The following is a 23,647-nucleotide window of genomic DNA, read 5'->3' as shown; positions in this document are numbered from 1 at the left end:
CCTGAAAAGATTTTTTTTTTTTAATTTAAATGAAGTCCTGTTTATCAATTTGTTCTTTTATGGATCATACTAAGAGTTTTATAGTTTTACTTTCTATTTTGAATTTAATTTGCTTTGAGTTCATTTTTGTTTATGGCCTGAGAAATAGGTGGATGGTTATTTTTATGCGTGTTGATATCCCGTTATTCTGCCACATTGCCACACTTGTTGAAAAGATTGCTCTTTCTTCTTGAATTGTCTTTGTGCCTGTGACAAAAACCAGTAAACAGTATTTGTGTATATGTGTCTGGACTCTCCCTTCTCTTCTGCTGGTCTATATTTCTGTCCTTTACCAGCTATCTTTAGCTATCATGTCTTCATATCAGGTAGTGTGAATGCTCTAATTTTTTCTTCTTTTTCAAATTATTTGGCTACTCTAGTTTCTCTGTCTTTCAATATAAACTTTAGAATCTTGTTGGCTATTTTGATTGGGATTGTTTTAAATCTATAGATCAATAGGAAGAAAACTAGGAAGATAAAGAGGCATAGCCACTTTGGGAACCTGTGTGTCTGTTCCTCAGAATAGAGTTGCTATCTTATCTAGCAATTCTACTTCTAGGAAATTACCTGGAAAAAGTGAAAATATATGTCCACATAAAAACTTGTACACAGATTTTTCCCATCATCATTAGCCATCATAGCTCAAAAGTAGAAATAAGCCAAATGTCCACTAATGGATGAACGGATAAATAATATATGGTCTACCCATAAATGGAATATTATTCAGCAGTAAAAAGGAGTAAAGGACTGTTGTTGTATCCACGGTTTCATGAAGAGGAGCAGTAAAGGAATGAGGCAGCAACAATACTGCAAGTGGAGGACCCCAATCTCTCCAGGATTGAGGTGCCTTAGAGATCAGTTATCCAATTTATTAAGCAGAAACATGACATCATGCATGAGAAACTAACAAACAATACAGTGTATAATTTTATTATTTAGTTTTGCAAAACTGATTAGATTGCTCTTGCCCTTTCTGAGACATAACACCACACCATCTGCTGTCTGATTCCTGACCTGCAGACAGCTCCAGCAGGGCCAAGCATTGCGACCTTGAGCCTTTTGTGGGCGCGACTGCCTTCAGTCATGTATGGTTGGTCTTGACCTTCACTTCCTTGGGATGGGAACAGAAAGTCACTTGGTGCTTTGGCTTTCCTCCAACAAAGGACTGATACACATTGTACAGTGTGGGGAAGCCTTTGAAATGTTGTTAGAGGTGTAAGAAGCCGGGCACAAAAGACCACATATTGTATGATTCCATTTCTGTAAAATGTTCAGGGGAAGCAAAACTATTGCAATAGAAAATAGATTAGTGGTTGTTGGGCATGGGGAGGGGGTTGGAGAGTGCTAATGGAACAGGGTTTTTTGGGGGAAGGTGATAAAAGTGTTCTCAAATTAGATAGTATAATTGTTATATAAGCTTGTAAGTACACGACCCTTCCCATCCCTGATTTTGGCCTGTTTCTCCATGTATTTAGATTTTTAAAAATTTCTTTCCTAAATGTAGCTGTCAGCATGCATATCCTATAAACATTTTGTTAGGTTTCACTTTTTAGGAGGCTGTTGTGGAGGGTGCTTTACAAGCACTTTGTTTCCTTGTTGTTCATGGCTTGTGTATGGAAACATGATTGATGTTTGTAGGTTGACCAGTGACTCGCAACCTCAGTAGCCTCGCTTCAGCCCTATGAGCCTTTTTCTGGGGTTTTCTACAGAACAGGAAGTTTTATTCCTTCTTTCTGATTTGAGTACTTTGATTTCTTTTTCTTGTCTCTTGGCCAAAACTCCCAGGACACTGTTGGGCAGTGTGGTGAGGAGCACAGCCTCACCTGGTTCCATCGAGTGAAGCCTCAGTCTCCCCATGAGGGACAGTGCACATACTTTTGTGGATGCCGTTGTCAGTTTGAAGAAGTTTCCTTCTGTCCCTAGTTTGCTTAGACTGTTTGTTGTGAATGGATGTTGAAATTTGTTGTGCTTTCCTGCATCTGTTGATATGATGATGTGATTTTCTTGTTAGTCTGTTAGTATGGTGCATCACATTGATTTTGAATGCTGACCCTACCTTGTCCCAGGGAAAACACCACTTCATGACATATTATTTTTTATATGTTGCCTGATTTGATTTGCTAATATTTTGTTGAGCATTTTTGTATCTGGGATCATGAGGGATAGTAATGTGGAATTTTTTATACTTTGTCTTTTGGGTTTTGACCTCATAAAATGAGTTGGAATGTGCTCTTTTTCTATTTTATTTTCTGAAAGAGATTATATAGAGCTGGTATTTATTTCTTCCTTTAAGTGTTTGTTAAAATTCATTAGTGAGGGCTGGTCTGTGGTGGTGCGGTGGATGAACTGTTGACCTGGAACACTGAGGTCACGGGTTCAAAGCCCTGGGCTTTCCTGGTCAAGGCACATATGGGAGTTGATATTTCCTGCTCTTTCCCTCTTTCTTTCTTCTCTCTCAATCTTTCTCTCTCTCTTCCTTATCTAAAATGAATAAAGTCTGTCTGAAAAAATAAATTTTTTTAAAATTCAAAAGTGAAACCATCTAAGCCTAGTGTTTCCTTTTTTGGAAGGTTTTTAGTGACTGGCTTGAGGTTTCTGGTGTTGGGTGGGGTGTCCTGTAGATCCAGTTGGTTGGTGAGGTTCAAGTCTTCTGTGACCCAAGTGAGCTCCTTCCTGCTTGTGAGTTGCTGATGGGAGTGTTGACATCTCTAATGAGGACTGTGGATTTTTCAGTTTGGAAGCTCTGTTAGGTAAAGATGGAAGGGACTTTGATACCTGTGGAGTTGGGGTCACTGATTTGAGCACAGGCTCATCAAGCAGACCCACAACTTACATTCTCTGATGGGAGAAGCTATAAAGCCTCCATGTTTTAACTTTGACAAGAGCTGCCATTTGTGTCACTGCACTGCCCTGTCTGCTTCTCTGGTACTTGCTCAGTACATGTTTCAAGGTTTAGGGCACCCCATTGGGTCTGTGTGGACTAAAACGCAGTCACCAGCAGAATGCTGGTCTCCTTTATGAAAGTTAACAAAGAAACTAGGAACTGAATATTCACTTTTCCCGCCCTGGTGTTTCTGAATTTAAAGACCAAATTGCAACAGTTTGCTATTGGAACCTCAAGCATTATATGTTCCATCATTTTTACATTTTACTATATTCATGCTTATTCTGGAGGAACTGAGTATTCTTGATGAGAAAATCAAGGGTAGACTGAGAGCAAATGGTGAACTATTCTCCTTTATGTCCAGTGTTCCTAGAGCATTTTTTTCTAGGAACAGCCTAGCTGTGTTTTAGAACCAGGAAACCCACCAGTCTTTCCTGCCTCATCGGGCATGTGGGAGCCCCTCTCGGGGTCACCCTCTCACAGGCCCGTCCTCAGCCCTGCCCTGCAGTGGTCAGGCGAGATGACAGGCTGCATTTGGTTCCTCTTCCAGATTGCTGGATGGAAGCCACTTACTACATGGCTCTGGGAGTGGTTCAAGATCTTTTTTGACCTGACCAGTGGTGGTGCAGTGACCTAGAGCATTGACCTGGGACACCGAGGTTGCCAGCTTGAGCTTGGGGTCACTGATTTGAGCACAGGGTCATCAACCTGGTCCCAAGGTCACTGGTTTGAGCCCAAAGGTCGCTGGCTTGAGCAAGGGGGTCACTGGCTTGGCTTGAGCCCCCTGGTCATGGCACATATGAGAAGCAGTCAATGAACAACTAAAGTGAAACAATTATGAGTTGATGTTTCTCATCTCTCTCCTTCCTCTCTCTTTCTCTTTTCTCCTGTTCTATCTCTAATAAATTAAAAAAAAATCTCTTCCCTCAGTGACAGGTGGGTACTGGTTGTTGTGGGTGCCCCTTTGTTCCCTTCACTGTGGAATCCTTCTTCATCTGTTAGCATATTCCCTGTTGGAACTTCTGGGGGTGCTCGTCCCTCTGTGTGAATGGCTCCTGGAGGCCCTGCTCAGGTTTCCAGTGTGATTTGATATTGCTAGAGTGGAACTAGATATTTTCATCTTCCTGCAGTTAGCATTTTTAACACCAGAGAATATGAGGGTTTTTAATAGGTTTAAAGCTTTGAATTTGGAATTACTTCACAAATATTTAGTTTATTTTTTTAAATAAAAATGTACCTTTAATGAAAGCGTACTTCAGATAAAGGCATGTAATAATCTTCCTGTAAGTGTTAATTATCTGGATAATAATGTCCCATAATAACTTGAGCACCACCAAAAATATACTGAAGGGAGACACAGGTGTAGCCCTTGTTTCCTGGGGAACAGCCAGGGAAGGAATGAGGTATTTGGACATGACCTTCTCCCTAGAATTAAGGTCAGGAGGGGTCATTTTTCTCAAGGTGTTTTTACATGAGAACAGCTCTGTAGATGCACTGTCTGCGGTTGTTGCAGAGGTCGGACGGGTCAGCCTGGAGGCGGGATAGAACGGTGCTGCAGAGCTCACCAGGACTTCCAGACCCAGAACTGCCAGTGCCAACTTCCAGGGAGGAAGCAAACACTGGCAGTGTCAAGGTGAGACCATACCTGTGGTGGCATGGGGGTGCTGGTTTGTTTTGTTTTTAAAACTTGATAAGCCTGATCTGTGGTGGCGCAGTGGATAAAGCGTCAACCTGGAAATGCTGAGATTGCCGGTTCAAAACCCTGGGCTTGCCTGGTCAAGGCACATATGAGAGTTGATGCTTTCTGCTCTTTCCCCCTTCTCTCTCTCTCTCTCTCTCTCTCTCTCTCTAATGAATAAATAAAATCTTAAAACAAAACAAAACAAAAACTTTATATGTTTAGAGCAGTTTACCTTCACAGGAAAGTTGAGGGGAAGGTGCAGAGAGTTCTCATACACCCCTGCCCCCATGCTCAGCCTCCCCCACTGTCAACATCTCCATTGGATAGCACATCTGTTAGAGTCGGTGAACCTGCATTGATAACATCATCACCCACAGTCCACAGTTTACAGCAGGCTAACTCCTGGAGGTGTACATTCTGTGGGTTTGGACAAATGTGTAATGACATGTTCATCATTACAGTATGATACAGTTCAGTTTCACTGCCTTAAACATCCTCCATGCTCTGCCTATTCATCCCCCACCTTCCCAAAGGGTGCTTTTAAAAAATCCTGGTTTGTTACCTAGTAAAAGCAGTTCATGGCTGCGAGGTCCTCCTCTGGCTGGGCATCATTGCCAGCAAATGTGCCTGTTCACAGTAAGAAGACCACATGCTGGTTCTAGTGGTCTAGCTTTGTACAGACATCACATTTCTGTGCTCATGAGTAGGGGAGAAACGTGAGATGCTTTGAGTCATTAGTCTCTGTGGCCTGAAAAAAAGTCCTAGACCAGCAGTTCACTTGTCACCGTTTTTGACCACATACCAGCAGTTCACATACTTGTCACCACTGACCAGCAGTTCAGCAGTTCACCATTTTTGACCACAAAAACTGATGGGCCCTCTCCGGAAGGAATAATAAGTATTAGGATATGGGCACCAACCTCTGTGTATACTTTCAGGGTTTCCCATGGCCCTCCCCACCCCAAAATGTCCTTGAACCCATGATGAAATGCCCTACCCTGCCCAGTTTGGTCTAACTTAGTGGTCAGATTCACGGTGCCTTTTTGCAGGGACTGCATTGATGCTGTAAAAGAGGACATGTGGCCTACGTTTTGTCTAATAAACAAGACTAAACTTTCAACAACAAGTTGCTTCCTGTTACAGGTGTGCAGGGCTGACTTTTGTGATAATTTACTGAGGAGAAGGTGGTCTGGTTCTTTTTAAAGCACAATAGTGCGCCTGACCAGGCGGTGGCACAGTGGATAGAGCGTCGGACTGTGATGTGGAGGACGCAGGTTCAGAACCCCGAGGTCGCCAGCTTGAGCGCAGGCTCACCTAGTTTGAGCAAGGCTCACCAGCTTGGACCCAAGGTCGCTGGCTTGAGCAAGGGGTTACTCGGTCTGCTGCAGCCCCACGGTCAAGGCACATATGAGAAAGCAATCAATGAACAATTAAGGTGTCGCAATGAAAAACTGATGATTGATGTTTCTCATCTCTTTCTGTTCCTGTCTGTTCCTATCTGTCCCTCTCTCTGACTCTCTGTCAAATAAAATAAATAAAGCACAATAGTGCAAATGTGTTTTACAGATTTGTCAGCAAGATGTTTTTGTTTCTGATTAAGTTTTACAATTTTTTTTAGATTGAAAAACTGTACCTGCGTTATTTGAGAGCAGAGAGCTTTAGAAAAGCTCTGATTTATCAAAAGAAGTATCTTTTACTGTTGATTGGTGGATTTCAGGACTCTGAACAAGAAACACTCTCCATGATCGCTCATTTAGGAGTGTTTCCTTCCAAAGTAGATAAGAAAATCACCACATCCCGGCCTTTCACCAGGTTCCGAACCGCTGTTAGGGTGGTGGTTGCAATTTCAAGGTAACGGGAGGCATGTGTCACCGCTGTCTTCACAGGTGGGAAGCGTGTTGCAGTGGCTTTCGGTGATTTTTGTTTCTGACACTGTACAATTATATTTTTTAAGATGAATGACACTTGAGGCCTTAAAATATAGATGGCACTTGTCTTTAGAAAATCATGATGTTCAAAATTGTCAACTTCTAAAAGGAAAAGATCTAAGAGTGCCTTTTTATCCCAAAACAACACCTTGCCCCTTATGGGCAGAATGGGTCTCTTGCCAGAATTGCTTCTGATGACAGAATTGTCTGATGAAATTTGAAACTACATTTTACTTCTTCAAATTTCCTATATTTTAGTTGAATTTATGTTACATAAGAGGGGCCAGGTGCATAGGAATACATTCGCGATCCACCCAGGGTTGTGGCCATTGATGGCGCCGGCACTTCCAGTCTTTGCCTGTGGGTGGGGGAGGGGAGGAAGAGCCCACTGCTGGATGCATGCAGGGTTGCCTCCACCCCCACCCTTCCCTGTTTATCCACCTGGCCTAGCCCTGCCTGCCTTCCAGCTACAGACATTGCTCACTCTCTAGCCACTATGTACACAGGATGTCATTGCTGGAGCAGGGATGTGACTCCCTGGTATTGGGAATTTTGATCATTTCAAACATTTAAAATTTTGCTGAATTTCTAAAAATGTTTGTCCCACTGCTATGGGACTGGGCCTAGGAGACCCTGCACTGCTTAACTCTTGTCACCCCAACACCCACTCACTGGTTTGTGACCTTAGTAGCAAAAGGGAGCAGGGTGTTGCAGACTGCTTTTCAACTGGAGTCTGGGAGACCCCAAGCTTGGTGTCTAGGAGTGGGCATGCTCGGGGTGGGGTAGTGACTAGAAGTGGGTGGCGCCGGGGTGGGGCAATGGCAGGGCCTCTGCTGAGGGTGGACTGGGATGGGCAGTGCTGGGAGTGGGTGGGAAAGGGGATCTGTGGGCAGGCGTGGAGGTAGCTACCCTGTGGGCTGTGCAGGACCTACACCTACCTACTGCCCTGGGGAGGTTGGTAGCCAAAGCCCTTCCAGCGTTGGTCACTTTTAAATTCTCACTGCTTTTTTCACTGCTGTTTTGCTCTAGTTTTTAATGTTTGATGTCTTTTTTTTTTAGATTACGTTTTTTGGTTAAGAAATGGCAAGAAGAAAATCGGAAAGGAGCTTTGGTGCGAGGCCGAGTGCCCCGTCCAGGTGGGCCTGCAGGGACCCCTTAACTGTGCCTTTGCAAACTTGTTTTCCACTTGCTGTAGCATTTCCTAATTTAATCCAGTTGTTTTCAGGCCTTGGTGGGAATGTAATGAAGCTCAGTAAGAAAGGGGTAAATTCAAGGCCCTGGCTGGGTAGCTCAGTTGATTAGAGCATGGTCCCGACACGCCACAGTTGCGGGTTTGATCCCCAGTCAGGGCTCATACAAGAATCAACCAATGAATGTATGGGTGGGTGGAACAACAAATCAATATTTCTTTCTTCCCCTCCCTCTATTAAAAAAAATAAATTAAGAAAGTCAAAAGAAGTAGGTAAATTCAGTCAGTGCAGTTGGCAGAAGCAAAATGACTTTTTTTTTTTAATTTTTACTTATTTATTCATTTTAGGGGTGGAGAGAGAGAGAAAGAGAGAGAGAGAGAAGTGGGAGGAGCAGGAAGCACCAACTCCCATATGTGCCTTGACCAGGCAAGCCAGGGTTTTGAACTGGCAACCTCAGTGTTTCCAGGTTGACGCTTTATCCACTGCGCCACCACAGGTCAGGCGCAAAATGACTTTTGAAGAAAAATGGTTTTTATGTTGGGAACAAGCACAAATAGAACTGCGCTTCATATAGTTGATGTTAATGAGTAAAAGTGGTTCAGAGGAGCATAATGATTGAAAATATAAAAGTGATTAAATATATTAACTAATAACGTTTTTAATAAAAATATAGTTTTTAATCTCCATAATAAGGTAGATTTCTTCAGACTGCTGAAGCTTTGCACTGAGAGAGTATTGCTTACTTTCTCAGTCATGGTTTTTGTCTGGGGTTCTCTGCTGCTACCCCCACTCTCGGGACAAGTGCAGGCCTTTGACAGCCCACTGCCCTGGAGAAACATTGGTAGAGAACCTCTTCCCTCTCAGGGATGCAGGGCCTGGAGGATGGTGGAAATTGGTACCAGTCAGCCAGCTTTAATTTTCATGTGCTGATTGTTACTTCTTGAAATCAAAATGCCTGGTCAGCCTTCAGAAAAGTCTGCCTTCTTCCAGGCACATCTGGTCCCTGCCTCCTGAGCCCACTCAGCTGGGTGGAGGAGACCCACACCCCGGGCTATATCCTAGTGCTTTGCTGGCTCCATCAGGTACAAACGCTTCTCCAGGGCTGTTTCCCATACAGATGCCAGAGGTCATGTTATAAGGCGATTAAACTCAGCTTTCTTCCAGAGCTTTTTGAAATATAACTTTTATAACTTGGGTACTTTAAAAATGTTTTGAAATTGCTATGCAGACTCTTAAAAGCTTTAAATTTTGGTAGATTGGCCTTCCTACTAAAATGTATTTGTCATTTTTTCTTATCTCTTTGTTGTTGAATAATTCTGGGGGAAGGATTCCCAGTGCCACGGCAACAGCTGACTCCACCAGTAACCATTGAGTTCTTACCCGAAACCAGTGAATCCCCCCCTGAAACCAGCAAATCCTCACCAACCAGGGATGTGTCTCCCAGCCACACCAGGGACCCTGTGCCAAAAGCCTCCCCACGCAGGAAGGAAAGGTGAGAAGTGGTGCTTTCAGACTGCTTTCACTGTAAGTAAGGGTTAGATAGGACCTGGGTTGTAGTCATCAGTAGAGGCTCAGACTGCAGAGACAAGGGGCCATGTGTGGCAGTGTCCTTAAGCAGGTTTCTATGGATGTGTGTGTGTGTGTGTGGGGGGAGGTTATGTGTGCCTCGGAATCCCCCTGCACACAGACCACATATGCAAATATGCAAGGCTCAATCTTTTTTCTGTGGGATTTCATCTTTATACTTCTCACATTGCAATCGAGATGTTACAGTGACAATATTAAAGAAATTATTTAGGAAAAAACCTTTTAATTAAGTGGATTTGTAGTTAGATTATAGAATGTATAATTTAGTTTAAAAATTAAAGTGAAAAAAGTTTCCCTAATGACTGATGGTTTGAGCCATGATTGAGTGAATATACTTGTTACATTCTGAAGCCCTGTGTTTAAATATCATCATATGGTTGTACCTATCATAAGAGGATGTGGTGAATCTTAGTTACCTTTGTCACAATTTACACCCCACTTTTCTGACCATGAGGTTTCCCACTCAGGTGTTACTTATGAAGAATGGGATCCCCATTTCCATTTCTTCAGATTGAACCATGTAAACCCTATTCAAATGATGGAATGAGGGATTCTAGATTATGAGTCATTTGTTTCAGCTGTTACCTTTCCAATATTTGGAACATACTCTTAAAGTATATAGAATAATTCAGTTTGTATCTTAGTGGGTATTTGCACATATACACATTAAGAATCAGCCTGACCAGGCAGTGGTGCAGTGGCTAGAGCATCGAACTGGGATACAGAGGACCCAGGTTTGAAACCCTGAGGTCACTGGCTTGAGCGCAGGCTCATCTGGCTGAGCGCAGGCTTGCAATATTGAGTGTGGGTTGCTGGCTTGAGTGTGGGATCCTAGACATGACCCCATGGTCACTGGCTTCAGCCCAAAGGTCACTTGAAATCCAAGGTCACTGGCTTGAACCCAAGGTTACTGGTTTGAGCAAGGGGTCACTGGCTTGGCTGCAGCTCCCACCATCCCCATTAAGGCACGTGTGAGAAAGCAATCAGTGAACAACTAAAGTGCTGCAACGAAGAATTGCTGCTTCTCATTTCTCTCCCTTTCTGTCTGTCTCTATCTCACTTTAAAAAATAAATCATGTATGTGTGTCCTCTCTTCTATGGGTGTGCTTTCCCCTGTTCTAAATGAACATGCTCGCCCTGACCCATTGGTTCAGTTAGAGCATTGTCCCAATATACCAGGGTTGCAGGTTCAATCCCCATTTGAGGCACATGTAAGAGTCAACCAATGAATGCATAGATATTTGGAACAGCAAATCGATGTTTCTTTCTCTCTCCTTTTCTCTCTCCCCCCTCCTTCTGCCTTCTTCTTGCTCTTAAAAAAAAGAAAAATCAAATGAGCATGCTCGACTCTTATCAAAGCAAAACATCATGCCCTGTGCTGTCAGGCTACCAGGGGATGAAACACTGTCATTTTCTTCTTGGTTCTGTTCCTCGTATTGATGATGACATCTCTCTACAAGCTGCATTTTATGATTAATGAACTCTAGTATAACCATGCTGACAGGAGAAACAATACACACAGCATCAGGCACATCTAGCTCTGATCACCTCTGCTAACTATGTCCCACCAGTGTACGTATGTGGTTCTGAAAAGAGATGTATTTTGAAAGTTTGGTTTTAGCTGGGTCCCAGAGCAAGGCAGGGAGCACATCAGTGTGAGTTCTTGAGGTCCTGGGAGCCTGTTCTGTTTGGCAATGGCAGAGATTCTGCTCGGTGGCAGTGGCACCCCAGTGCCCAGGTTGTTAATACTTACTGAGAGAATAAATGGTGACCAAAGGCCTCTGGTCTGTGGAAATGAGTAAATAAGACATGTGCCTGCCCTGAAGAGAACATGAGGGATGACACAGTAGAGCTCCCTCGTCCCAATGGGAGACCAGGAAGAAGGTGTGCTGACATACTACTTCAATAGGGCACAGAGGTGTGAGTCTGAGGGGTGCAGATACATAAACCACAAATTTAGTGAATAAAATATAATAGTTTTACTCATTGTAACTCTGAGACATTATATAGAGAGAAGGATTCCCAGTGCCACGGCAACAGCTGACTCCACCAATAACCATTGAGTTCTTACCTGAAACCAGTGAATCCCTCCCCCTGAAACCAGCAAATCCTCACCAACCAGGGATGTGTCTTCCAGCCACACCAGGGACCCTGTGCCAAAAGCCTCCCCACGCAGGAAGGAAAGGTGAGAAGTGGTGCTTTCAGACTGCTTTCACTGTAAGTAAGGGTTAGATAGGACCTTTAGATAAGTAAGGTGTTTTGTTTTAAGTGAGCAAGAGAGGGACAAACAGGGACGGATAGGAAGGGAGAGAGATGAGAAACATGAACTAGTAGTTCTTCATTTTAGTTGTTCATTGATTGCTTCTCATATGTGCCTTGACCAGGAGGCTCCAGCTGAGCCAGTGACCCTTTGCTTAAGACAGCGATCTTGGGCTTCAAGCCAGCGACCTTTGGGCTCAAGCCAGCGACCATGGGGTCATGTTTATGATCCCACGCTCAAGCTGGTGACCCTGTGCTAAAGTTGGTGATCTCTCAGGGTCTCAAACCTGGGTCCTCAGAGTCCCAAGCCAATGCTCCGTCCACTGCACCACCACCTGGTCAGGCAGAGGTTAGTTTTTAAAGCTTATGTACTACTTTTTTAAAAAACCTTTTTTCTTTTGTGGTAAAGATACAAAGGAAAAGGCCATCTGGTTTACCTCATTTCCCATAGAATGTTCAGTCAGAAGACCCAGCACCACTTGTCTATGTACTCACTGCATTTACCATCTGTTGCATTCAACTCTTTTTTTTGTTTGTATGAAGATCCAGTCAGTCCCTAAATTCAAGACCAGAAGGATTCCTGATTGCTTCTCAAGATCCAGAACATTCCTTGACAGAATATATTCACCATTTAGAAATGATCCAGCAAAGACTAGAGGGTGCAACACCAGGTAAAAGTCCTTCTCTAACTATAGTTTTAAATAATGTAAATGTACCCTAGGAATGTAAAAAATGTACAAAAGATCGCTAGCATTCAGCTTAGTGATTGTTGTTAATTTGTCCTAATAGTTACTATTATTATTTTTAATTTTATTTATTTATTCATTTTAGAGAGGAGAGGGAGAGACAGAGAGAGGAGAGACAGAGAGAGAGAAGGGGGGAGGAGCTGGAAGCATCAACTCCCATATGTGCCTTGACCAGGCAAGCCCAGGGTTTCGAACCGGCGACCTCAGCATTTCCAGGTCGACGCTTTATCCACTGTGCCACCACAGGTCAGGCCTAATAGTTACTATTAACAATATCAGATGAACAGTGTACTTAAGAAGTGTTGGGATCAGATTGACTTAATCACTAGCTGAGCCTTTTGGTCCTTTCTCTTAAACTCATACAAAGATTATTTCAGCCAGCATACAATTTTTCCAGTTTTTTTTGTCATAATTTAAACCTCTGCATATTTTAATTATTCATATTTTTACATAAAAAATATTAATTTAGTGGTAGTGTTTCAAAATTGTGGAATTCTTCTTAAAGACATGTGAAACCTCCTAACAAATTGCTACATCATTTTTATTTATATTTAGATTCCACTTCAAAGAAATCCTGCTGCCAGAAGAAGAAACAGTAAATAAAATCCTTGGTTTTTTTTTTACCTCTGGCAGTTGTACTTGAGGAAAAGATTTTTTCCTTCTTCTATGGAAAGCTGTGGTATGGCATGGCATACTGAGCGGTGCCTCGCCTCACATGCCGGAGATGCCAGCCCCAGAGCCATTAGCTACGTGTTCTCACCTTTGTGCATTGCTACAAAGCCAAATGGAATACTTTCTATGTCACTTCAGTATGTTTTAGCGCCTTACCTTCAAGAGGTAATGTGTGCACTCATGAGTGACGGGCACCTACCTGGTTCTTTGCATGTTGGCCACCCTGCTTGCCTCCGAGAGGGTAAGCAGAGAATGGTTCCCTGTTTGTTTTCTTAAAGTGTACAGATGGAAATTTGGTTTAAAAAGAAAAACAAAAAGAGAGAATATAATTAAAGCACTATTATATTTGTGAATAGTCCTTGTGTTGTTTTTTAGTCTTATCCAGTTTGCTTTTATCCGTTGGAGGGGGTAGAGAGTTAGAATTTATGTTAAATCCTGTAAATCAGAGATTTTCATTGGAACTAACAGTATTCTTCCTCTAGTAAGACATTTGCCTATTGCTTCATCTTGGTTTCTCATTTTACTTCTCTATGAGGCTACTCTATATTAACTCATGACTGCTCTTTTTACTGATACTCAGTTGTACCATGTGATACCTAGCCAAGTATCCTATACCCAGAAATCTCTAAAGGTATATGTATTTACAAGCATCTTACTGTGTTTTAAGACCTTTGAATATGACATTCTGCTGGGCTGGGGTTTTAATATAGAAAAAGTTTTTCTAAGTCACTGATTGTGGTGATAGACTTTTTTTCAACATGCAACACTGGTCCTGTCTGCGTTTTTCTTCATATTAGCTGATGCTTCTATAAGATCACTGTTTAGAACCTTCCCACCTTTTCCCCTGGGTTCTGTGCTCTTTCACCTGATTTGCTGAAGCTGAAATCCATGTGGAAGTCAGCAGCTTGTGCAGAACAGACAGGCTTAGTCGAACTGGAAGCACATGGGCAGGTGGCCAGTACAGCCCACCCCTTGCCTACTAAGTTTTTCTTCTCACCCTCCTACCCAAATTTAATTACTAGGATGCAATTTAATGCACCTACCCAATGCAAGGCAAATACTCTTTACCTCTTTCCATGGCCCCCATGGTGTCATCTCTCAATGGTGCCGCCTACTCTTTCAGGACTGATTTGTACAGTTCATGCACCCCAGTCTGCCAAACAAAAGGTAAGCTGAAAGGAGGTACCCAAGGCAAGCATTAAAGTAAAAAGTGCATCATCCCTGCTTTTGTAAGTAGTCACAAGGCTTCATTTGACGTTTACCACCACCTCCTTCTATCACCTGCTTCTTCTGAACCTAAGTAGGCACCTTGGCCGGGTAGGTGACCTAAACTTTTCCTATCTAAAAGATTTGAGACATTAATACACTGCTCACAAAAATTAGAGGATATTTTATTGCTTCATATTCATTTTGAAATATCTACAATTCTCACAAAAATTAGGGGATTTTTTTATAGCTTCATATTCGTTTTGAAATATCCTCTAATTCTGCTCACAAAAGTAGAAGATATTTTATCACTTCATATTCATTTTGAAATATCCCCTAATTTTTGTGAGCAGTATAGTATTGTCTTTAGAGAACTTCCTTTTACAACCAAACTTGGAAGTATTAAGTGCCAAGAGGGGAGGGGCCCAGTAAAACAGTAGATCACAGGTACAGATTTTTCTGTCCTCATTTTGTGCCAGCTACCCAATTTCTTCTCTATAATTGGGGTCATTTGCACCAACCAGTACAGTAACCCTGTCTTTACTTGCTGATTCAGATGTGTCTCATTCTGTCAAATAGACATTGCTATATCTGGTGGAAGCTATCTTCCAATGGGACAGCAGAGCCCAAACAAAGTCATAGGATGGGAAGCAAAAATTCCCTGAAGAGGGGATATTTTTGTCTTAACCCTTTGGATTCCCAGGCCAATATACTCTGGCTGTGGGAGAAATGGTACCACGAGTGAGTCTTCAGCAGGTAGGCTTTCCACCATCCATTAGGTGCGCTCCTGTTGACAACCATAATGCATGGCCATAAGCCTAATGCCATACTTTTGCTGTCAGAATTTTCTGATCAGAAGCAGTCATGATGAAAAAGTAACTTGGGGAGTTCACAATTGAGTTTTGGACAGAAAAAGTCCATATCCTGTAGGAGTGGGCAGAGTATTGGGGGCAAGTCAGCAGAAATTTAGTGGGAACCTGAGCCACCTGATCATGCCATTTACTATTGCCTCCTCGACCTACATGAGTCCTGTCTTGTGTTATTCTTCAACACCAGTTCTCCGAGTGTCATATAATTCAGTTCAATTCTCACACTACCAGACTTAGCATAGACCACAAGTAATAGCATAGGTTAAGGACTATCAGTCCCACAGACTACCTCCACTTTAGACACCAGCCAAACACCATTCCCCAGGCTACACACACTTCTGCTTGGCCAAATGCAAATTTGGGGGTTTTCACAACCTCCCCCCTCAGTTTGGTAATTGGCTAGAATGACTCAGAACTCAGTACAGTGCTACATTTAAGATTACCAGCTTAGCCTGACCAGGCGGTGGCACAGTGGATAGAGCGTCGGACTGGGATGCGGAGGACCCAGGTTCAAGACCCCGAGGTTGCCAGCTTGAGCGCTAGCTCATCTGGTTTGAGCAAGGCTTACCAGCTTGGACCCAAGGTCGCTGGCTCGAGCAAGGGGTTACTCGGTCTGCTGAAGGCCCACGGTCAAGGCACATATGAGAAAGAAATCAATGAACAACTAAGGTGTCGCAACAAAAAACTGATGACTGATGCTTCTCATCTCTCTCCATTCCTGTCTGTCCCTCTCTCTGACTCTCTTTCTGTCTCTGTAAAAAAAAAGAAAAAAAAAGATTACCAGCTTATTATAAAGGATATAACTTAGGAACCAACCACAAGGAAAAGATGTGGGGGACAGTTATGGGGGCAGGGGCACAGAGCTTCTGAGCCCTCAGCAAGTGTGCCATCCTGTTAGCACATCAATGTGTTCACCGACCTCAAGCTCCCTAAACCTTATCCAATGATTTTTGTCACAGCTTCATGACAGAGTCATGATTATTTGCCATGTGTAATTGGTGTTGAGTAAAACATGTTAAGAGAGCCTGAATATAAACCTCTATGATTGCACCTAGGATGGAGACTTGCCTCTGGACCCATTTCAATTACGAGGAGATAGCCCATACAATTCATATTTATTTTTCTCAATTTGGAGGCTGGAGGGGTTCTTCTTTTCTGGGTTGCAAACTATGTTCATATGGAGGAGAGCATAGAGGATAAACAAGCTCTCTCATGACTTACATGGGCACAAATCTCATTCATGAGGCCTCCACCTTCATGACATCATCTAATCCCAGTTAACTCATGAAGCTCCCACCTTCTAACACCATCACACTAGGGCAGTGGTTCTCAAACTTTTTGAAGTCAGGGTACATTTAAAATCCTACAAATAGCCTGACCTGTGGTGACGCAATGGATAAAGTGTCGACCTGGAAATGCTGAGGTCGCCGGTTCGAATCCCTGGGCTTGTCTGGTCAAGGCACATATGGGAGTTGATGCTTCCAGCTCCTCCCCACCTTCTCTCTCTGTCTCTCTCTCCTCTCTCCCTCTCTGTCTCTCTCCCTTTCTCTCTCCTCTCTAAAATGAATAAAAAAAAAATCTTACAAATAATTGTAAGTGCACTATATACAAATTTCTGAGAAATATGTTATAATAAGTCACATATTAAAGAAAAAAATATAAAGTCCAAGCGTGCTTTTATGGTAATTAAATGAAATAATATGACAAAATTAAATTCTTACATTAAAAACATTTTTTATGTTACATTTCTTGAGTTATGCTTTTTAGAATTCGTAAAAAAGAGGGGTTAAAAAAGACAAAGTTATCTTTTTATATAAGGTCTACCGGAAAGTTCTGTCCGTTTCTATCACAACAAGTTTCAACATGTAAGCACGTTTATTTGGCGCATGTGTGCCTCTATTTTTATCACTTAATGTATACATACTGACGTAGCAAATTAACTAAAACAGAGTTGATTCACGTTAGTCTTATGTGTGAAGCGATAGTGTACCCATGGCTACTGATAAAGTTCATTTACACCACTGTAATTTTTACGAATTTCAACAAGGAAGAAATGCTACAGAAGCATGTAGAAATTTATTGAAAGTGTTTGGTGAAGGTACAGTTTCTGATAGGACATGCAGAAGATGGTTTGAAAAATTCGAAACAGGTGATTTCGACCTTTCTGATAAGCCACGTTCTGGGCGACCATCTTCGATTGATGATGATGTTGTTAGACCATGTTGGAGCAAGATCCTTTTCTGACAACGTCGGAGATCGCAGAAAGGCTTAATTCAGCTCAGCAAACCATTTCGGACCATATTAGGAAGATAGGATTGGTGTGGAAATATATTATTTAATAAAGTTTATTGACGGTAAGAAAAATTTGTATTTTGTTTTATTCCAAAAACGGACAGAACTTTCCGGTAGACCTTATATATATATAGATACATTCTTAGTAAGATTTAGTAAATTCGGCAGGTTCCTAGCGATTTCGTCAATGTTTGGGCATATATTTGAAAGGCAAACTCTCATTTCTTGTCAATACATTGAAGAATTCCTCTCTCTTTACTCTTAATTGTGTTGAGTGCAGAAAATCCCCACCATACATATCATCTTAACTTGACACCAAACAAAGGATAGAAGAAACTTACCTCCAGTCTTACTGGGGAACATGGGGGGAAAGGCAACCTAATCAGGCAAGTGAGGTGGGGGGTTGGGCAGACTGTCAGTTTACAGCCAATTCCCCTCACCTCTGTCCCGCAAAAATCTAAACTCCAAAAACCCTGTTGGTTTTTTGGTCCCCAACAGGCACATATTTCTCTGGAATACCATCGGGTGCACCTGGAAATCTTCTAGGGAGCACACTTTGAGAACCACTGCACTAGGGGATAAGATTTCAACATATGAATTGGGGCAGGTAATCAGTCCATAACAAGTATATACAAAACAGCCTGAACAGATCCAGAAGGTATAAGTAAATGACCAGAGTGAGTAGTCTTCATGGTGCTGAATGTTCTACTTCACTGTCTCCCTTTCAGTCCACATCTGTGGTCTTATGGGAAGTTCTCTGTGACCAGTTGACAAGAGAAGGAAGATAGGTTTGTTCTGCAGAGGGATCTGCACCATATGCTGGCATCACCCAGTATAGTTGCTGCACTACAGTCCAGCTTTCAGGTGGATTTTGGAGGATTTCCAGTTGGCGAACTTTGGATAGTACTTCTGGTGGTCCATTTCACATGGAAAGAGTTGATCTGAGTTACTGATCTAAATACTCATGTGCAGTAGGTAATCAGTTGTCCAGCTGTTTGATGACAGAGGGAAGATCGAAAGATTGGTATCAAGGAGTCTACAGGAAAGGTATGTAAACAGACCTCGCCTACCAGAGGACATGCACAGTGGAAATGGAATTTGATGGACAAGATAATGTTCTTTCTTTAGCCAACATGGTACTTTCTGAATGGTGTCATAAAACGTGGCTACAGTAGCAGAAAGGTATCTTAACATTGGTTCAACAATATAGTTCCTTTCCAACAGTAGAGGCCAGTGCTGAGACTTTGATGTGGTGACCTGGTTCCTTCTGTTTATCAAGGAGCAGTGATTTGTCCTCCAGGAATAGTCCCATATTCCAGGTGTGAATTTGGCTTTCCTGTCTACAGTACATCAGCCAACACCAACCATCCATGGACTTAAAATGTCTTCGCCATTGCTGTAATTCTCCACAACACTGCCTCTTAACGGTGGGCATATATTAAAGCAATGAACATGCAGGAATGAGCTCACACTCGTGGAATTCACTGGCCTTAGCATATGTTAGAGGAGGTCCTTGAGAGAATGTGACTTCCGATTGACCTGTGAGCTGGACCTGGGCAATTGTGGACACCTGCTACCCACTCCCATCCTTGGAATGTGTGTTCTGCTTGCCTTCCCTGAGGTAGAAGCCACCCCAAGGATGCAGCCTTGAGAGAGGAAGGTGTTGAAACCATCTGAATGGTACATATGACTGAAACCAGTTAAGGCTTTTATATAAACTCAAGGTTCTGGTGGGTGGGTGTGGAGATCTATTGATCTTGTGTCACCCAAAACAAGCCTTAAGTTCCCTTATTTATTAAACCTGCCACTTTTCAGTCTGGAGTGGTCTGCCTTTATTTGGTCTCTCCTTGCCCTCCTTATAAGGAGCCAATTTATAAATCTATCACCTATTCCATCAGCTAGAAGAAATTTTTTTTTTTTTTAATAAAAGATTTTATTTATTTATTTTAGAGAGGGGAGAGAAAGAGAGAGAGACAGAGAGAAAGGAAGGGGAGGAGCAGAAAGCATCAACTCCCATATGTGCCTTGACCAGGTAGGCTCAGGGTTTGAACCAGCAACCTCAACATTCCAGGTCGGTGCTTTATCCACTGCACCACCACAGGTCAGGCTAGAAGAAATTGTTTTGACTAAAGTATAGTGGCCAGCTGAAGGCTCTCTTTAGCACCAGCTTGGAAATCACATCTTACAAGTTTGAGGTAATGTCAAACTACTATTTGAGACAGTAGCACCTGTGCCATGCTATCTCCCTTACAGCCGGATGGCAGTGGTCAGAGGATCCAGAAGCCGGCTCCCAATCCCCTCCAACACCTGCAACCATGACAAGGACAATGAGAGCAAGAATCAAAAGAAGTATCGGGGCTGTCTGCCAAGAAACTCTCCCAACCCACTCAACCTCACCAATTAAAGATAGTGGGTGCCATGGTCAAGAACAGGGACAGGGGTGGTGGACTTCAGCTCAGCAAGGTGTTTATCTGTCCAGTTTCCCTGGTACTGCAAGCTCATCCACAGCCACAAGTACTGCAGCCTCAATAGCCTGTGCCAGAACATAGACCTTCAACCTGGAGGCTCCCCGACCATTGAAGACTCCACTATACTGCATCGGTCTTCACCAGCGTGCAGCAGAAAAAGATGACAGTGAAGGCAAGGAAAGCTAAGAGGAAGGCTTGGAACTGAGTCTTGCTCAGTCAAATAAAAACCAAGCTCAGCCAGAGAAGGCACAGGATCAGCTAAAGGGGACCAGTGGCAGCTGAGCTGCGGGTCCTGGGCCAAGCTGGTGGTGAGTGACGATAACAGGAACAAGAGGAGGACCACTCAGGAAGTGTCAATGAGGAAGACAGCCATCCAGAGCTGAGACAGCATCGCCCTTAGCAGTCACAAATAGCAGATGTCACTTCAGACTTGGGGTGAAACTGTATAAATGAAGGTCTTCCATATTTATATAGCAAAGAGCATGTCTGGCCCTGTCCTGGCACCAGCAGTGTCTGTAAAAGCATTAACTTTTTTTTTGTTTAGTTTTGTTTATGTATTTTTCTGAAGCTGGAAACGGGGAGAGATAGACAGACTCCCGCATGCGCCCAACCGGGATCCACCCAGCACGCCCACCAGGGGGCGACACTCTACCCACCAGGGAGCGATGCTCTGCCCCTCCGGGGTGTCGCTCTGTTGCGACCAGAGCCACTGTAGTGCCTGGGGCAGAGGCCAAGGAGCCATCCCCAGCGCCCGGGCCATCTTTGCTCCCATGGAGCCTCGCTGCGGGAGGGGAAGAGAAAGACAGAGAGGAAGGAGAGGGGGAGGGGTGGAGAAGCAGATGGGCGCCTCTCCTGTGTGCCCTGGCCGGGAATCAAACCCGGGACTTCTGCACGCCAGGCTGACACTCTACCACTGAGCCAACCGGCCAGGGCCAAAGCATTAACTGTTTAAAACGAAGAAAAACTGAGTTAGGGAACATGTGACACCTGTTTTTCCATTCTTTTCCTGGCAGCACTGTGGCTGCAGTTTGGAATTACCATAGTTAAAGCTGTGGATGCATGTCTGTAGCCATCCATTCCTCATACTGTATTTTATCGGGCAGGTCAAAATTGTGTGGGCATGGGGCCCACTGCTCTGATGGGGTATGTCAAGTGTCACTGATATCAAACAGTAATAAATTAAACTACCACCACCAACAAAAACAACAGCAAAAAGAAGTGGCAGACTCTCTCACTACCTGTGCAAGTTGGATTCTCTAGTTCTTATTTATTTTTTTATTTTTTACAGAGACAGAGTGAGTCAGAGAGAGGGATAGACAGGGACAGACAGACAGGAATGGAGAGAGATGAGAAGAATCAATCATTGGTTTTTCATTGCGCGTTGCAACACCTTAGTTCATTGATTGCTTTCTCATATGTGCCTTGACCGCGGGCTTTCAGCAGACTGAGTAACCCCTTGTTGGAGCCAACGACCTTGGGTTCAAGCTGGGGGGCTTTTGCTCAAACCAGACGAGCTCGTGCTCAAGCTGGCGACCTCGGGGTCTCGAACCTGGGTCTTCCACATCCCAGTCCAACGCTCTATCCACTGCGCCACCGCCTGGTCAGGCGGATTCTCTAGTTTTTTAATTACAGTTAAGCAAAGGAGGACCAAAATGCTCCCTCATGGATCATCTGGGTCCCATACATACTCTTCCCCGTGTGTAATGCATGTGATAGCAGCCCTGCCTTCTCCACTGCCAAGAGAGTAACTCTTCCTATGTCCCACACATACTCTTCCCCATGTGTAATGCATGTGATCGCAGCCCTGCCTTCTCCACTGCCGAGAGAGTGATTTCCTGTGTCCCACACATACTCTTCCCCATGTGTAATGAATGCATGTGATCGCAGCCCTGCCTTCTCCACTGCCGAAAGAGTGACTCTTCCTGTGTCTGCTGGTTCCTAGATGCAAGGACTGCAAGGTTCCCAGACATCACCCATGCTTTATAATCTAATGGAATACCTGTTGTGTTCCCTGGCAAGTGTCCCTTTTGGGGACCAGGATCTCAAACCTTGCAGAGTAAACCTTGGAGGATAGGAAGCACAATGTTCCCAGGGAATTCTTGCAAGTGATGGTGAGGTCACTACTATTTCTACCCTTTGGGTTTCAGACTCATGTGTCCTTCCTTTTAGGAGCACAGTGCCATATAAAATAAAGCTTTTGAATGGCATCCCATTGTCACAGAATGTTACCTCCAACTTGGTACTTCAGCTTTGCCTTTAGCTGTCTGTCCCAATGCTCTGTCATGCAGTGGATCTCATGGTTCCTGCAATTCCTTTGCTGTACAGTGAATCCATTTGATGTGATGCCATATGGGATCCTGTGTTGGAGCAAGCACACCTGAAGCCCTTGCTAGGGACACTTGTGAAAAGGAAAGGAAAACCTAGATAAAGAATATAAACCTATTCCTATGAAAATGAACTGCTGGCTCATCCAGGATGAAAGGGTTATAATAAACTTGGTTGGTTGGGCTTCTTGATGAAAAGGGCCATATGGGAAGCTCAGCATTGGTCTCTTTTGCTGGCAGGTTAGACATTTAGTGGCTAGATCAGCTTTGGTCAAAGAATCCACAGTTTGCCTGACCAGGCGGTGGCACAGTGGATAGAGCATCGGACTGGGATGCCGAGGACCCAGGTTTGAGACCCCGAGGTCGCCAACTTGAGCACGGGCTCATCTGCTTTGAGCAAAGCTCACCAGCTTAGACCCAAGGTCGCTGGTTCGAGCAGGGGTTACTCGGTCTGCTGAAGGCCTGCGGTCAAGGCACATATGAGAAAGCAATCAATGAACAACTAAGGTCTCACAACGAAAAACTGATTGATGCTTCTCACTCTCTCTTCCTGTCTGTCTGTCCCTGTCTATCCCTCTGTCTGACTCTGTCTCTGTAAAAAAAAAAAAAAAAACCCAAAGAATCCACAGTTTGACCCATGAATGGCATCTAACCCCACTACCTTGGCCATTTTGTTCTTATAACTCGTACTGGGCTTGCCAATGAGCTGCTGTCCAATGTCCTCTAGGCGAGTCAGTCCACTTGGTTGTTAAATACTTTCATGGATGCTCTGTGGGGCTCATTAGCATTTATACAAAGATCATCCTACTTGATATCTATGTCAGTACATTTACCTACATACTTCTACCACAGAACTCCTTGTCCCAACTACCAACTGTTTTCCTCCAGGCCCTTAACCAGTCACCCGGGACACCCAGCACTGCCCATGAGTCCACATAGTCTCTCCTTGGGCCACTTCTTACACAAAAAAAGTAAATGACTAGATCTGTTGGCTGCATATGCCCTTATCAGTATCTTTCAAGGCCGCCTGAGTGAGCCTGTAATGTAGTTACTGTCCACTTTCCTTCTGAACTCACATATCGTCAATCCATCTATGAACCAAGCTCAAGCTTTTCTCCTCTTTCAACTGGTCGTAAGTCTCCCCCATGTGGTCACAAGTGTGAAGTGACAGGCTCTAATTTATAACAGCAGTGGATGCCTTGTGAGTCTGGGATACCTATTCATTCACTTGTGACCTCTGTACATTTTCATGCTCAATCTTAAATACAGTGTGTCCATAAAGACACATGTGCACTTTTGACCGGTCACAGGAAAGCAACAAAAGACGATAGAAATGTGAAATCTGCACCAAATACAAGGAAAACTCAGTTTCATACCTATTCAGTGCAGTTCGATGTGGGCTCATGCACAGATTTTTTAGGGCTCCTTAGGTAGCTATCCCGTAGAGCCTCTACAGACTCGTCACTGACTGATGGCCTACCAGAATGGGGTTTCTGCACCAA

General features: G+C 43.6%; 1 protein-coding gene across 6 annotated transcripts in view; it reads left to right on the top strand.

The window, feature by feature from the left end:
* The window catches only part of PCNT (pericentrin), a 112,695-nt gene extending 90,230 nt beyond the window's left edge, over positions 1-22,465 (top strand). For 2 of the 6 annotated variants that reach the window (XM_066259135.1, XM_066259133.1), the window contains 6 exons: positions 4,437-4,556; positions 6,223-6,455; positions 7,592-7,668; positions 9,049-9,214; positions 12,112-12,239; positions 12,870-13,341. In XM_066259135.1, the coding sequence (XP_066115232.1) occupies positions 4,437-4,556; positions 6,223-6,455; positions 7,592-7,668; positions 9,049-9,214; positions 12,112-12,239; positions 12,870-12,913 (768 nt within the window). In that variant the 3' untranslated portion in view covers positions 12,914-13,341. Of the gene's footprint in view, positions 1-4,436; positions 4,557-6,222; positions 6,456-7,591; positions 7,669-9,048; positions 9,215-11,319; positions 11,495-12,111; positions 12,240-12,869; positions 13,342-18,081 lie in introns of those variants that run through there. The other 4 variants (XM_066259130.1, XM_066259132.1, XM_066259136.1 and 1 more) reach the window with 4 other exon arrangements.
* Positions 22,466-23,647: the final 1,182 nt, after the last annotated feature.

This window comes from Saccopteryx bilineata, chromosome 2, assembly GCF_036850765.1.
Source record: "Saccopteryx bilineata isolate mSacBil1 chromosome 2, mSacBil1_pri_phased_curated, whole genome shotgun sequence".
Classification (NCBI taxonomy): Eukaryota; Metazoa; Chordata; class Mammalia; order Chiroptera; family Emballonuridae; genus Saccopteryx; species Saccopteryx bilineata.
The sequence above is the reverse complement of the archived record's forward strand: the minus strand, read 5'-3'. Positions and strand labels throughout refer to the sequence as shown.